At 51.3% G+C, this 15107-nt stretch overlaps 1 protein-coding gene across 1 annotated transcript; it reads right to left on the bottom strand.

Moving 5' to 3' along the window:
- Positions 1-290: 290 nt before the first annotated feature.
- LOC132514025 (probable glutamate--tRNA ligase, mitochondrial) lies at positions 291-12763 on the bottom strand. Its single transcript, XM_060138662.1, is given in 5 exon segments — positions 291-1378; positions 1381-1841; positions 9700-9770; positions 11360-11592; positions 12613-12763. Coding segments are annotated over 5 exon segments (2004 nt in total).
- Positions 12764-15107: the final 2344 nt, after the last annotated feature.

Raw genomic sequence — 15107 nt, 5'->3', positions numbered from 1 at the left:
ACAGCCGTCTGCAAGCCGAGGAGAGAGCCCTCAGGAGAAACGAAATCTGCCGATACCTTGGTCTTGGACTGCCAGCTTCCAGAACTCTGAGAAAATCATTTCCTGCTGTTTAAGCCACCAGTCTGTGGTGTTTTGTTGTGGCAGCCCGAGCAGACTAAAACATGAGCTGTGACTGTTCTGTGAACCAGCTCCTAACCTCTGCTGTGTACTGTGGTGTCAGAACCACATATGAGGCCTTCCTTTCCAGAGTCAGGGAGGTGAGAGGTGGCTGGCCGACGCTGGCCAACTGATTAGGACATGCCTGGCGTGGCACCATAAATGCACCTGTGCACCCGGAGGCTCTGCGCCCACTCTTGGTTCCTTCCACGAGCTTCCGACGGGGTCCAGGCCCCCTGTTCCCCCTGTCTGAGGGCAGGTCCCGCAACTACGGTTCCCACGGCCACCTCCGCTGTCCTGCACACCTTCTCTCCACCTGGAAAGCACCTTCTGTATTCGTTCCCGCACTTCCTTTGGAGCTTCATCGCGTTACTGTGTTTGGTGCCTTCCAGACTTTCTGGCAGCTTCTCCAGTTCTCCGTTCAGCATGTCCTGAGTTAAGTTCCCACCGGATCCTTCTAAAGGCCCCGGCACATGCTTGGCAATGACGTCCACCCTCTCTGAGATGACACCCAGCTGCGCTCGACCCACAGCAGGGCGAGTCCACGGGTAGGAGTGCGCTGGGGAGACCGAATCCTGCAGGCGGCAAATGTGCCCCTGTCCCAGCAGGATGATCCTCTCCATGTAGGCTGCGTCCAGCACACGACTGTCTTGCAGCTGGCTCCCGAAAGCCTCTTCCGCGAGGGCCTGCAGCTTCCCCACCAGCTGGCGTCTCTGGGTCTCATCGCTCACCAGCTGGTGGAGGTGCAGCCTGTTGAATTCTGGGAGCTTTTCTGGGTCCAGCAGGGCTGAGTGGCAGGTGATCCGGGTCAGGTTAAACTGTGTGATCAGCTCTGGCAAGGTCCTCCCCATCTGGTTCTCTGCAAACCCTGATCCGCAGTCGGTGATGTCAAGCAGGGCATCGGCAGGAAGCCGCCGGCAGCGAATGTCCCCTTGTCTCTTGGACAGCGTGCTGCCATCCCTGTTGAGAAGGAGGGGCAGGTGGGCAAAGCGCGGGGGCTGCCAGCCCAGGGCCTGGTAGAGGAGCAGGTGCTTAGAGGTGGAGACCAGCCACTCGGAGCCCCGCAGCAAGTGGCTGATGCCCGTGTGGTGGTCGATCACCATGCAGGCCAGGTGGTACGTGGGGAAGCCATCACTCTTCAGGATGACCGGGTCCCCCTCCATGCTGGCCACCTTGTGCGGATGCCAGCCATACACCAAGTCCTGGAAGGCTGGTGTCTCCCCTCCGGGCGTAAGTGGGTGGCATGCTTGGGGTCTTTGGCCAGCTTCTGGGCCACCTGCGCCTGGCTCAGGCTCCGGCACCGATTGCCATACTGGCGAGTCTGATGGTTCCTCAGGGCCTCCCTCTTCAGCAGAGCTTCGGTAGCATGCGTGTAGAGCGCAAGTCACTGAGATTCCAGGTAGGGCCCTGCAGGACCTCCCCGGCGGGGGCTCTTGTCAGGGGGGACGCCTGCCCACTCCAGCATGTCCTCAATATTCTCTGCTTCCCCAAGCACAAGGCAGGTCTGATCCATGCCCTCCAGCCTCAGGTGCTTCTTGGCAAAGACGTAGTTGTACAAGGCAGTGTGGAGGCCGCCCAGGTGCAAGAAGCTTGTGGGGCTGGGGGCGAACCACACTCGCACAGCAGCCCTGGGATCAGTGCCCAGGCTGGCCTCGCACCCCGTCCCAGGGGGTGGCCCAAGGCCACTGGGGGCCTCCGGGGACCAAGAGTTGTTTATATATTCTAGATACTAGACCCCTATCACATATATGATTTGCAATTCTTTTTTCCCAGTCTGAGGGCTGTCTTTTCACTTTCTTGGTAGTGTCCTTTGATGCACAAAAAGTTGTCATTTTGATAAAGTCCAACTTATTTCTTTTTTCTTTTGTTGCTTGTGCTTTTGATGCCATCGTACTGATTCTTAAGGCAGTAGTTCTTGATTGTTCCTGTCCTCTGACCACCCGAGCCCTATCCCCAGTCATTCTCTTGAAGGTTCTTGATCCCAAGCAAAGAAACTAGAAACATTTTCTGAGAACGCATTGATACGCCCTCAAGTATTCTCTTATGATATTGCTAATGTATGGGAAGTTGTGAGGCCAGACCTAATCACAATGGGTGGAGGGAGGCTGTAACAAGTTGTATTTCCATAGGTCTGCGACACAGATACACTCAAATATTTCCGTTAGTCATTGTAGGTTGTAATGATACCACGGAAGAAATGTGACCTTCGCAGTGACTGAACAATACAAAGATGAGGCATTTTCAAATGACTCTAGTATTAATGGTGGTACATATGATTGTTCTGATGAAAGCACTAAGAGCAAAACTAATATTGGTAATGACAATAACTGATATGAAAACTCTGGGTCCCACCAAGACCAGTCCTAGATCGAGAACCCGTACTCTGTATTTCTCTCTGTTTCTTCTCCATGTCTTTGACACTGTTCCTCATTTCATCTTTACACGCTCAGTCCTCCTCAGCCTTTAAAAACCAACTCACCTCTATGAAGCTTGCCCTGATGTCCTGAATCCTTAATCTCCAGAAGTAGCCTGAGGTGAGGGGCACTAGTCAACTGCAGATGGAGTGATGACTTGGGGGGAAAGCCAGGGCTCGGGACGAGGAGGTGGAGAGCCTCACGTTGAGACAGCCAGGCTGAAGACTTTATAGACTAGGAGTGGCCAAATAGTGTAATGGTGAAACGCTTAGCCACTAACATGTTGGCTGACCTTGGGAAAATTTTTTGTCTTCTCTCAGTTCCCCCCATCTGTTCAATGAGATTATGACAGTACCTAATTCATAGGACTGTTAAGGAACTTAAATGAGTTAACACCTGCAAAGGACTAAGAACAGTAGTCCCTTAGAGCAATACTTGACAAGTAATGCACACTTACTAAAGGTTTTATTTATTTCTAAATTTCATTTGGTTAAAATCTCAGGCTCTTGCCATAAGAAACCCAGGGGCATGTCTCATGAGCCTCAGGTTACACCCCAAAAGGACTTCTCATAAATGCTATGATCTGCACAGAGCAGAATGGAATATGGTAGGGAGCAGAGACTCATGGACCAATGCAGTGTCTCTAGTAATATTTTAATTTAAAACCTGGAGCAGGCATAATTTTAAAAATCTACTGATAAACTATTAGAATTAATAAGCAATGTTATTTTATATACTAGCAACAAACAAACAGAAAAAAAATTTAATGATACCATTTACAGGGCTTCCCCGGTGGCGCAGTGGTTGAGAGTCTGCCTGCCGATGCAGGGGACACGGGTTCGTGCCCCGGTCCGGGAGGATCCCACATGCCGCGGAGCAGCTGGGTCCGTGACCCATGGCCGCTGAGCCTGTGCGTCCAGAGCCTGTGCTCTGCAATGGGAGAGGCCACAACAGTGTGAGGCCCGCGTACCACACACACACACACAAAATGATACCATTTACAGTAGCAACAAAAAATCCATTAATTATGCAGGATTTAATATAAAAATAGATGCACAAGATTTCTACACTGAATATGACAGAACGTTGCTGATGAATTAAAGACAATCTAGAGAAATGGAGATATATATCATGTTCATGGATTGGAAGGATCAGTATTGTTAAGAAGTTAATTCTCCCCAAATTGATCTATAGACACAATGTGATTGCAATAAAAAATCACAGTAGGCTGTGTGTGTGTGTGTGTTTGTGCATTGACAATCTGATTATCGAATTTAGATGGAAATACAAAGGGCTGAAAATAGTTAAGATAATCCTGAAGAAGAACAAAGCGAAGGGCACTTACATCACCATATATCAAGACTTGTAGGGGCTTCCCTGGTGGCGCAGTGGTTGGGAGTCCGCCTGCCGATGCAGGGGACACGGGTTCGTGCCCCGGTCCGGGAAGATCCCACATGCCGCGGAGCGGCTGGCCCCGTGAGCCATGGCCGCTGAGCCTGCGCGTCCGGAGCCTGTGCTCCGCAACGGGACAGGCCACAACAGTGAGAGGCCCGCGTACTGCAAAAAAAAAAAAAAAAAAAAAAAAAAAGACTTGTAAAGCCATAGTAATTACGTTGATGTGTTATTGGCACAGGGATATGAAAAAACAAAACAAAACAAAAAAAAACAACTGAGCAATGGAATAGAGAGTCTAGAAACTGACCCAACACATGTCACTTGATTTCTGTCAAAGATAATACTGAAGTTCATTGGCAAAAGGATGGCCTTTTTGGAAAATGGCCATCTGGATATCCACATGGGAAAATACGTATTTGGATCCCACCTCACGCCATATGCAAAAACTGATTCCAGATGTATTAATAACCAAATGTGAAAGATAAATCAATACATCTTATAGGAGATAAAATAAGATAATACCTGCAGGACTTTAGGTAAAGATTTCTTAACTAGACACAAGAGACACTAACTACAATGGAAAAAATCAATAAAATGGACTACATTAAAATCAATAATTTCTGTAATTAAAATACATCATAAAGAGAAAACACAAGTGAAAATGCATGCCACAGAGTGGGGGATACTTGAAATATATGGAAATGACAAAGGAGTCATGTTAAGAAATGTATAATGAAGGTCTACAAATAATGAGAAAGACAACCTGATAGAAAACTGAGTAAAAGACTCAGAGACACTTCATGAAGAAGACATCAAAAGGTCCATACGCATATGAAATGGGCTCATCTTGACTGATCATCGTAAAATGCAGATCAAAACATCTATGTGATACCCCCACATATCCAGCAGAATGAATCAAATGAGGAAGGTCTACAATACAATTTTGATGGGTATCTGGAGCAGCGGGCATGCTCATACATTGTTGGTGGGAGACCGCTTGGTTCACCTGTGGTTACCAGCCGGTCCCTTCCCCAGAAAAAAAAAAAAGCCACACTCAAAGTAGGAGTCAGCTATCTCCCAGGCCACTGAGTTAGACTCAGGGCCTCAGTTCCCGGCCCAGTTTTGGAAGGTAATCCCTAAGTCTTTCTAAGGGCAACACTCTGTCTCCTCCCATCGCCACGTCCCTGCCCACTGCCACCACAGACAGATGCCAAGTGGAGCAGAAGGGCAGAGTCCTTGGAGAACACCTTAGGGATTTTGCGTGGCATGGGCCAAGGGATTGCACCACACGCTTTCCAACCACTGAATCTGGGCAATCAGCCTACAGTTGTCCACAAGCAATCACCCCATTACAGGAAGGCTGGCTTTACTAACTGTACTCAGAAACACCTAAGACACCACCCCACATCTGAAGGAACACCAGGTCTTCCAGGACACCTTCTGTGGTGTCAGCCATCATCTCAGGGTCCCCAATCCCAGGCTCTTCCTAGCAGACGAGACATCCGAATGGGAGACTGGGCAAATTGGTCTCATCCCTCTGCCCAGCTGCCTCTATTGACCTTGCTGGAGACTCAAGAATGAGTTTCTGAGCTCATTTCAAATGAGAGAGGTCGCCCTCTGCCTCTAGCTTACTCCACTTTTCTGCCTGGACTCAGTGTTCCACTGCTGTGTTGCTCCTTGTGACCCCACTTGCTTAGAACCAGCCTGTACACCATGTTCTTATGAGCAGCTTCCATAAACCAAGGAGGAGACAAAGGTTTCCTAGGTAGAAGGCTCTGGTGCAAGAGGGAGTGTCCAGTACTGCTCAGGTCACTGAGCCAGTCGGCCTACCGTGCAGCTAGCACCTTGAGGGGAACAGGCATGTCATACCTTCACATTGCTCAGGACCTCAGGACTCCATTCCCCAACTTGTTACCAATCCACCAACTTCTAAACGTGTAACCCCATGATAGGCCCATTTATAACCTCACCATTCTTCTCAGGTTGGAAGCTAGGCACTACTTCTTGAGCTCTGCCCATGATTTGAACCTATTTGTTCATGAAATTGCCAATGGGGAAAATATCAAATGATGAGAGGAGAGGACTGGGGTCCTAAGAAACACTCACATTTGAGGGACCCACAGAGAAAGGAAAGCCCACAGAGGAGAGGAAGAAGGAGTAGCCAGAGAGGTAGGAGGCATATCAGGAACACGTAGGGGTCATGGAAACTAAGGGAAGAGTGTTTCCAGAAGAAGAGAGTCATCAGCTGTGCGAAGGAAGATGAAGATGAGAGTGGCCCTTGGGTTTGGCAAGGTGGACGTCATTGAAGGCCTCGACAAGACTAGTTTTGGTGGAGCCATGGGTTTGTCAGCCAGATTGGAGAGATTTGGGGAAAGAAGGGAAGGAGCAGAAGTGGGGAAAAGGAGCATAGGCTTGTCTTTGGAGGAGTTTTGCTATAAAAAGGAGCAGAGCCAAGGGTGGTAGCTGGAGGCATGTGGAGTCAAGGAAAGGATACTTTGGTAAGGATATAAGCAACAAGGTTGCCTTGGCTGGTGTGAAGAGACCAGGAAGCATGACTAATGATTGGGCAGACTGTACTTTAAAAGCCATTCATGTATTATCTCATTTGATCCTCACTACAATCCTGTGAGCTTGGTAGATGCTATTATTAGCCCAAGTTTACAGCTGAGGGAACACAGGCTTGGACCTGCCTTAGGTTACTGAGCTAATAAGGGGCAGAGCTGGTCCTGATCCCACGCAGGTAACTCCAGGGCTTGCGCTGTTATCCAGCTTATAACACTGCCTCCCAGAGAAGAGGGAAAGGGTGGAAAGACAAGGGAAGAAAAGGGGAGAGTGGGTCAGTTATATGCTGGGAGGCTGGAGGTCATGGGATCCAGAGCCCAGGGGAAGGGCCAACCTGGGATGGAGAGGGGAGGACCTGTGGCGCATGGACTTAGTTGCTCTGTGGCATGTGGGATCTTCCCGGACCAGGGCTCAAACCCGTGTCCCCTGCATTGGCAGGCGGATTCTTAACCACTGCGCCACCAGGGAAGCCATATGAAGGGATGTAGAGGAGAGCAAGGCTCAAGGCATGATGGGACTTCTCCCATTTAGGCCTTAATTTTTGGGGGGGTATTAAGACATTTTTTAATCTGCTCAGAGTGAGGAGGGAGGTGAAATGGGAGCTTACACAGACGGTGGAAGTTCAGAAAACTTTCCATGGGGCATTTAAAAAACTGTGCTAGGTACAAGGAGAAAGATTGCTGTGATCCAGGTGGTGGCGAGGGCCCAGCTAAGGCAGAAAATCCTCAACTTGGGGTGTCCCTAACCTTCAGGCTGTGGGATGAACAGGCAGGAGGTGGGTTCAATCCAGGGTTGAGGTTTGGCAGGGTGAGAGCAGTAGGGGCCAATGGGTCAAGAGCATGGAGGGGATTGGCGAGAGGGTAGACCATGAGAGCTGCGGTGGCTAGAGAAACCAGAAGCTCCGTGCCAATAGTAGTCATGGTAATGTTTGTAGTGATGGGGATGATGGTGATGATGATGATGGCAACCTTCTATTGTTTAAGATCTGCCAACATGGTGCTAACTTCTTTTGTTTTAAAATTTACTTATTTTGGCTGCACTGGGTCTTAGTTGCAGCACGTGGGATCTTCGTTGTGGCATGCGGGATCTTCTTTTTAGTTGTGGCATGCTGACTTCCTAGTTGAGGGATGCAGACTTCTTAGTTGTGGCATGTGGACTCCTAGTTGTGGCATGCGGACTCTTAGTCATGGCATGCATGCGGGATCTAGTTCCCCGACCAGGGATTGAACCCGGGCCCCCTGCACTGGGAGCACGGCATCCTACTCACTGGACCACCAGGGAAGTGCTAACTTTTTTATATACGTTCGCTCATTAATTCTCAAAATAGCCCTATGATGAGGGTACCATTTGCTCCATTTTATACATGAGGAAGCTGAGGTGGAGTGAGGTTAAATGGCTGTTTAAAGACATACAGCTAGGAAGTGGCCAAGTCTGATTTCAAACCCAGGACTATTTGACTCCACAAGGTGAATGGGAGGAAACGGAAAGTCTCTGTGGGCTTGTAGATGAGGCTGCCTTAGGATAACCCAGGGGAAGCAGGAGTTAGTTTTCTTTTTTCTGTAAGCAGCCTGGTTCTGTGGGCAGAGGAGGGTGCTGGGAGATAGGGGACCAGAGCCTAACTCCAGCTCTGCCGTCGACTCACTGAAGGACCATGTGTCAAGCCAACACAGTGTAGATCTTAAACTTACACAATGTTATATGTCAAAAAAAAAAAAAAAACCCAAGCCAAAAACAACAGAGAGGTCTCTGGGAGCTAAGGGCAGTCCTCAGCTGTAGCCAGCTTCAGAGCCTCCTGATATGAGCCTGGCTGGCTGCCACAGAGAGGTCTTAATCAGGGCAGTGGTATGATTTGATTTCTGTTTGCAAAGCTCACCATGGCAGCTGTGGAGAGGATGGACCAAAAAGGGGCTTTGGATGGAGCTGTTTGTAGTGCTGGTAAATTCCAGGTTGAAAGGTGATGAAGAACAATGGTCCCTTCTCTTCCTGAGCCCGGGAATTCCCCACTCAGGAGTACTCAGGCTGCCTGATCATGCTGGGGGATACTCTTTTCTGTGGCCAGGAAGCCTCTAGCAGACAAAGAGTCGTGGGGGCTTTTGATGGCCTTCCCCATTGCCAGGGCATGCAGGTAGGCAGTCGCTTCCCGTTCCCGGGCCACTGAAGGGTCTGAGATCCATTTTCCAGATGGAGCGCTCCATAGACTCTGGAACTTCCTGAAGTTGCCACCTGGCCCCTGCCTGCTCGGGTGCAACTATAGGTTTTAAGGCCAGGGGAGGACTTTCCGAATCCAGCTGTTCCAGGAATGTCCATGATGCCATGATGATAAGTAAGGGTCCTTATCCTGGGGTGGAAGCCCCCCCTGGGCCAGACAAGGAGGCCCAGCAGTTCCTGGGATGTCTCACCACATCACGGGGCAGTTGGGGAGGAGTAAGGGAGGGGGTGCATCTGCCCTCCTCGCTACCCTTTCCGTGGCCCAGGCTGGGAGTGGACACAGAGCCATAGAAGGCCATGGTCCCATGTCTCTGCTGTTTGCAAGCTTCTTCCTGCTTGAAGCCAGGGATAAGGAATGGCACACTTTGGGGCTTCCCTGGTGGCGCAGTGGTTGGGGGTCCGCCTACCGATGCGGGGGACATGGGTTCGTGCCCCAGTCTGGGAGGATCCCACGTGCCGCGGAGCGGCTGGGCCCGTGAGCCATGGCCGCTGAGCCTGCGCGTCCGGAGCCTGTGCTCCGCAGCGGGAGAGGCCACAACAGTGAGAGGCCCGCATACCGCAAAAAAAAAAAAAGAAATGTTTAAAAGGAATGGCACACTTGCATCCCTCCTCAGACCTTCTGCGTTCCGCCAACCAGGCACAGCTCTCACCCAGACTACCCCTCAGGGTAGCGGTGAGACACGATTCAAAGCACCACCCAGTTCCCAGGACTCCTGCTGGCCTTTAGTCTAGAGGCAAAGGACATCCGCAGACTGACTCCATCTCCCATGGCTCTTGATCTTGACGTCGGTTCTGAATCTCCTGCCATCAACTATACCACCTGCGACTGCTCTTTGTGGCAGAGCCATCTACAGACTTCTGGGTCATTCTCCTTCACTCCTTGGAAACTGTAGTTCCTGGCTCACCGCCACTCTCTCTAACACCATTCCTCCAGTAATCCTTGCTGATTCTAATATCCACATACCTGATTCTTCCAACACCGTTGTTTCTCCTTACCTTGAACTTCTGACCAAATGATCTCGTATCCGCCAGGATCTATTCAGGAGACAAAAACATGCCAGATATTTGAACAGAGAATTGTGATTTAGGGAAAAGTTGTTAACTGGGTAACTGAAAGGGTATAAAGAGAACATATAGGCATCATGGGAGCGACTGCGGGAAGCAGCTCCCACCCCTGGGCTAAGGGAACAGAGGAGAGCACAGCCTCTTGGAAACTTATAAGAGGGGCCCTGTAAACCTGGATCAGGACTTCTGAGGATGTGGTGCAGATGGCTGGTGCCCATGAGGTGGGAACTCAGACCTCGGCAGTGGGTACTGGCTAGTGCTGGTGGCCCTGTATGTAGAGGGGGCCCGTGGGCTGGGCCCCAGACCTCTGAGTGAGGAACCATGGCTGGCTTGTTCTTCTGTTTCTGAGTTCATAGGAGGGGCCCAGACCTCTAGGTGTGTGTGTGTGTGTGTGTTTGGCTGTGGGGAGGTTGGGGTAGGGGAGATGCCCCAGTAGGCTGATTCTAGAACATCACACTCTGCTGCTTTTTCTCTTGTTAGCGGCAGCTTCTTCTCATCTTCTCCATGTCGTAATGTTACAGTGACCCAGAGCTCATAACTTGAACTTCTCTTTTCTGTCCCCACTCCTGACGATGTCCTCACCCAGTCTCATGACTTTAAATGCAATTCATACACCATTGCCTCCTGAATGTTACCTCCAACCTGGTCCAGAATCTCATGTCTTACTGCCAACTCAACATCTCCCCTTGGACGCAAGTGGCTGCCCAGACAGCAAACCTGCCAGCACCTTGACCCTGGACTTCCGTACTCCAGAACTGTAAGAAACAAATGTCTGTTGAATACAAAATCCCAGCCTATAGTATCATGATAGGGCGAACGGACCAAGACATGCGTTAAGGAAAACATTCCCTTTGGTCTGTTCTCACCATGGTAGGTAGAACAGTCCTGTTAGAACATAACCCAGATCACATCCCTACTGCGCTCAGAAACTCCCCCATGTCTCCCCGTCACACTCCAAGTAAAAGCCCAAAGCCCTACAAAGCCCTGTGTAATCTGGCTTCCTGTTAGTTTTCTGACCACGTCTCCTACCCCTTTCCCTCATGTTCACTCTGTTCCAGCTACCTGGCCTCCTTGCTGGTCCTTAGCAGGACCCTCTCGCTGGCTGCTCCCTTTGCTTTGAACACTCTTCCTGTAGACAGTCCCAGGGTTCCCTCTTGCAGCTCCTTTATGGGGCCTTTCCCTACGATCCTATTAAAATGACAACTTCCTGACCCTCCCCTACTCTGCTTTTTTTTTCTCCATAGCACTTCCTGCCATCTGACATACTATATATTTTATTTATTTCATTGCCCGTCTCTCCCAACTAGCGATGAGTTCAATGACGGCAGAGAGTCCGTCTCTTTTGGTCACTGCTGTATCCTAGGTAACTAGAAAATGCCGAGCGTAATAGATATTGTTGAATGAATGAATGGTGAATGAATGAATGAATGAACAACATTTATCTCTGCCTTTTCGGCCTGGGAGGCAGCTTTCTAAGCTCGCCTCCGGTTCATCCTGTCCTATTGCTCCGGGTAACGGCCTGTATAGAGTGGGCAGAGGAGTAGCTGCTACGAGCTTACCACTTTCCCCAGAGCGTTCTCTGGTCCCTGTTCTTTGGTAGTTAGGAGGACACAAGGCGGTGGGGCTGAGTTGTAGAAGGGGGGATCTGCGTGGGTGCTGGCTCCTGAGATCCTCAGCTCCCCTAGGCACCTGGCACCAATGGGTGCACGCCCTGCCTTGCTCTGAGGCTTGGAGAGTATTCTCGGGGGTCTTCCTTGGGGAGGGTACTGCAACTTCTCCAGGCGTAGGTTGCCTACTAGAGAGGGGCACTCAGGCTTCAGCAAAGCCCTAGCTGCTGTGGGACGCTGTTGCGGCTGAAGGAGCCGATGAGCCACTGAGGATCAATTCGCGCGGTGAGATAGCCGGACAGGGGAGTTTTGTCACCCAGGAGATATGGGGGTGGGGCTGGACGTGGTGGTGGTAGAGTTCTGGGATTCCACTGTGCACACACACACACTCCTTGCAATGACCCTGAGGTGGGTACTGTTATCATCCCTATTTTAGTGAAGAGGAGAGTGAAGCACAGAGAGGTTAAGTACTTTGCTCAGCATCACACAGCTAATAGTCCAGATCTGAACCCAGACAGTCTGGCTCCAGAGCCACACTCTTAGCTACCACACTGTCACCTCCCTAGCTGAGCCCAGGGCTGGATTTGTGATACATTTATCGACTGGTTAGGAGAGAACTGATTTTCTGTAAGGTGTAGACCCATTCTTATGGTGGTCCTGGATAGCTAATCCAGGTCTATCTGACTGTATGTCTTTGGTCTGGCCAGGGACCAAGGGGTGACAAGTGTTGGATGCCTGCATGTGAATGTGAAGGTCTGTGAAGAGAACTTTCCAGAGTGGGGCTATGATTCAAGGGCTAGGATTGGAGGTCAAGTGGGAGGCTTCCCCTACAGACAGGACATTTTTCTGTTGGAAGGAAGGGTGGCGGCTGGAACTGATAGAGGCCCAGTGCCCAGGGTAAAGCATGTGATCATGACAAGGACATCTGTCTATTCAAGATGGCGCTGTGACCTGGGAAAGGGGGGCGTGTCTGTGATGACGTCAGTGGTGTTGCTGTTCTAGGGACTGGGGGGACTGGGTTGTGGAGTCCTTGGGGTTCCCCAGATCGGCTTTTGGACCGAGTTCTCCTATCTGTAGCAGTGGCATCTTGGGGGACATCAGTGCCCCCAGACACCCCCGGCACCATGTTCTCAGTATCAAATGGCCCTGGGCGGCCTGCTATGGTGGCAACAACATAAAGGGCCCTCTTCCCAGCTGGGACTTACCATCGGCTCTTTTGGAAAATAGTATAAGACCACCTCTGACACTTTGCCCCTTCAGCGGCTGCCCTAGGGTGGCTGGCATCTTGGCCCGGCACTGGGGTTTGCCCTGCTGCATTGCTTCCAACGTATACCACCATGCTTGAATGGCCCCCATGTTCTCAGACTCTAGGATTCATGGGCTATAGAGGCTACTGCTGTCCCTTGAAACGACAGCTTCGGCGACAGAGATCTGGGTGGTGATTTTGGTTATTCACGGGATTATCTGTGGAAGCTGAAATCTCTGGACAAACTGCCCACCTCCCTGAAAGAAGATGCGCTTTGGGGTTTGTATCACTGCTGCTGCCTCTGAGGATGGAGAAGAGAAGGGCCTCTGTCACCTGGTGCCAGAAGCTGGCTCAGGGTACAGGTCACGCGCTCCGATCCTCTAGGACTGCGTAGCCTCCGGTGTGGCTCTGCAGAGCTGTTTTCCACGACCTTCTGGTGAGTTCGGTCAGGCTGGAGGGCAGCATTCCTTAGCTCCTGGAACAGCGGCCAGGGTAAGGGGACAGACAGCCCCTTTCCATTTCCAGAGGCGATGTGCCCTCGGGCTGGTCGGGGTGGGAAAGGGGAACTGCAGTGGCAACTTGGCCTGCTCCCAGCACTCAGGCCAGGGCCACGGGCAGCCAGGAGGAGCCCTGGCTAACGCTGCCCGGCTTCCTCTGGGCCAAGCCTTCCCACTGGCAAGTTCACTTCACCTCTGACATGGAAGTCCTCACTTCACCCCTGCTCACCTTCATTCTGCCAGCTCCCCACGCCCTCCCCCCTTCGTGGCCTGGTTCAGGCTGTTTCCCTCGGGCTGATCTGGAACACTTTCTCTGCACAGGAGGGGCCCTTATGGTCAGCTCAAGCCAAGGGACCCCACTGCCAGGTCTCCCTAGCCAGCCTGGACTTCACTCAGGGACGGACAGACAGAAGCCTCAACGTCTGCTGGTGCAGCGATGCCCCCTGACGGTCAGCGTGCCACATACCTCTGGCAGAACTGACAGCCCCCCCTTCTGGGGGCTGTGCAGGACTGTGGGCACGTGCCCGGTCGGCTGCTGACCCCAGCCCCGCTTCTGCGGCAATCGACAGGTCACACCTGCAGTCACCTGCGGCAGCCCAGGCCAGGGGTGTTGCTCTATGAGCTCAGCTGATGCTCGCTGGGGGACTCAGACGTGGCTCCTCCCGTAGCTGTGTGGGTCCTCCATTCCTGCTGCCACCCTAAGAAAGGAGCAGGGGTGTGGTCTGCCCCAGACCCCAGTAGGGACAGGCGGAAGGAATCATTAGGCCACAGAAACTCTGCTAACGCCTATGGGCTTGCACGCAATGACTCAGCCTTTGAGCTTGCTTCCTGAGGCTGCTGTAAGAAAGTACCACAAACTGGGAGACTTAAAACAATAGTCACTTCTTCTCTCCCAGTTCTGGAAGCGGGAAGTCTGCAATCAAGGTATGGGCACAGTTGGCTCCTTGTGGAGGCTCTGAGGGCATCTGTTCCTCCCTCCTGGCTTCTGGTGGTTTGCCGGCCATCCTCGGCGTTCCTTCACTTATAGATGCGTCACTCTGACCTCTGCCTCTATCTTCATATCACCTTCTCCCCTCCTCTCCTCTCCTCTTATGAAGAAACTTGTTATTGGGTTCAGGGCCCGCCCTTCCTTGAGATCCTTAATTACATCTATAAAGACCCTTTTTCTAAATAAGGTCACAGGCTCCAGGTGGACACATCTTTTGGGAGTCACCAGTCAATCCACTACAGGGCTCATGCCAGGAGGGCCTCTAGAGCCTACTTCTATACCCTGAACACCTCTAGCCCTGGAGGACCCAGAGGGGATCTGTGCACAGAGAGGGGTACCTCTAGTGACTGCTCGCACGTGCCTGGCTCCTGCCAGCAACAGAGGCACTGGGGAACTTCACGCCAGCAGAGTGCATGTGTCACCAGGTTAGCCTGCTACTGCCATGGTGCCACTCACTTCATCCAGGGCCACCCGGCGCACAGGGCTGTGTCTCTGCCACTAGGACCCACCTGGACCATCTGGCCAGCAGTGCTGGGTGGGGCAGCGGTGTATATGTATTTAAGTCCTTGCTGTGCCTCTCATTAACCAGAGCAAGTTGCTCAACTGCCTTGGGCCTCATCTATAAGATGGAGACTTCCAGTCCTGCTGCCATTATCTCAAATATATCCCAAATATATCCCAAATAGTAGAACTATTTGGGTTGGAGTCCAGCCCCCAGTGATGGTTCCCCAGAAAGCTCCAAGTTCCAGACCCAGATGCCCTCAGAACCAACCAAACAAATGCCAACAGGAGAAACTGAGGACAAGTACAGGCATGTCTCTTACTTTATTGCACTTTGCAGGCATATTGCGTTCTTTACAAATTGAAGGTTTGTGGCAACCCTGCATGGTCAGAGGATGGAGTTTTCTTAGCAATAAGGTATTCTAAATAGAGTTATGTACAATTGTTTTTCTAGACATAATGTTATTG

Source organism: Lagenorhynchus albirostris, chromosome X (assembly GCF_949774975.1).
Source record: "Lagenorhynchus albirostris chromosome X, mLagAlb1.1, whole genome shotgun sequence".
Taxonomy (NCBI): domain Eukaryota; kingdom Metazoa; phylum Chordata; class Mammalia; order Artiodactyla; family Delphinidae; genus Lagenorhynchus; species Lagenorhynchus albirostris.
This window is presented reverse-complemented; position numbering and strand designations above follow the sequence as displayed.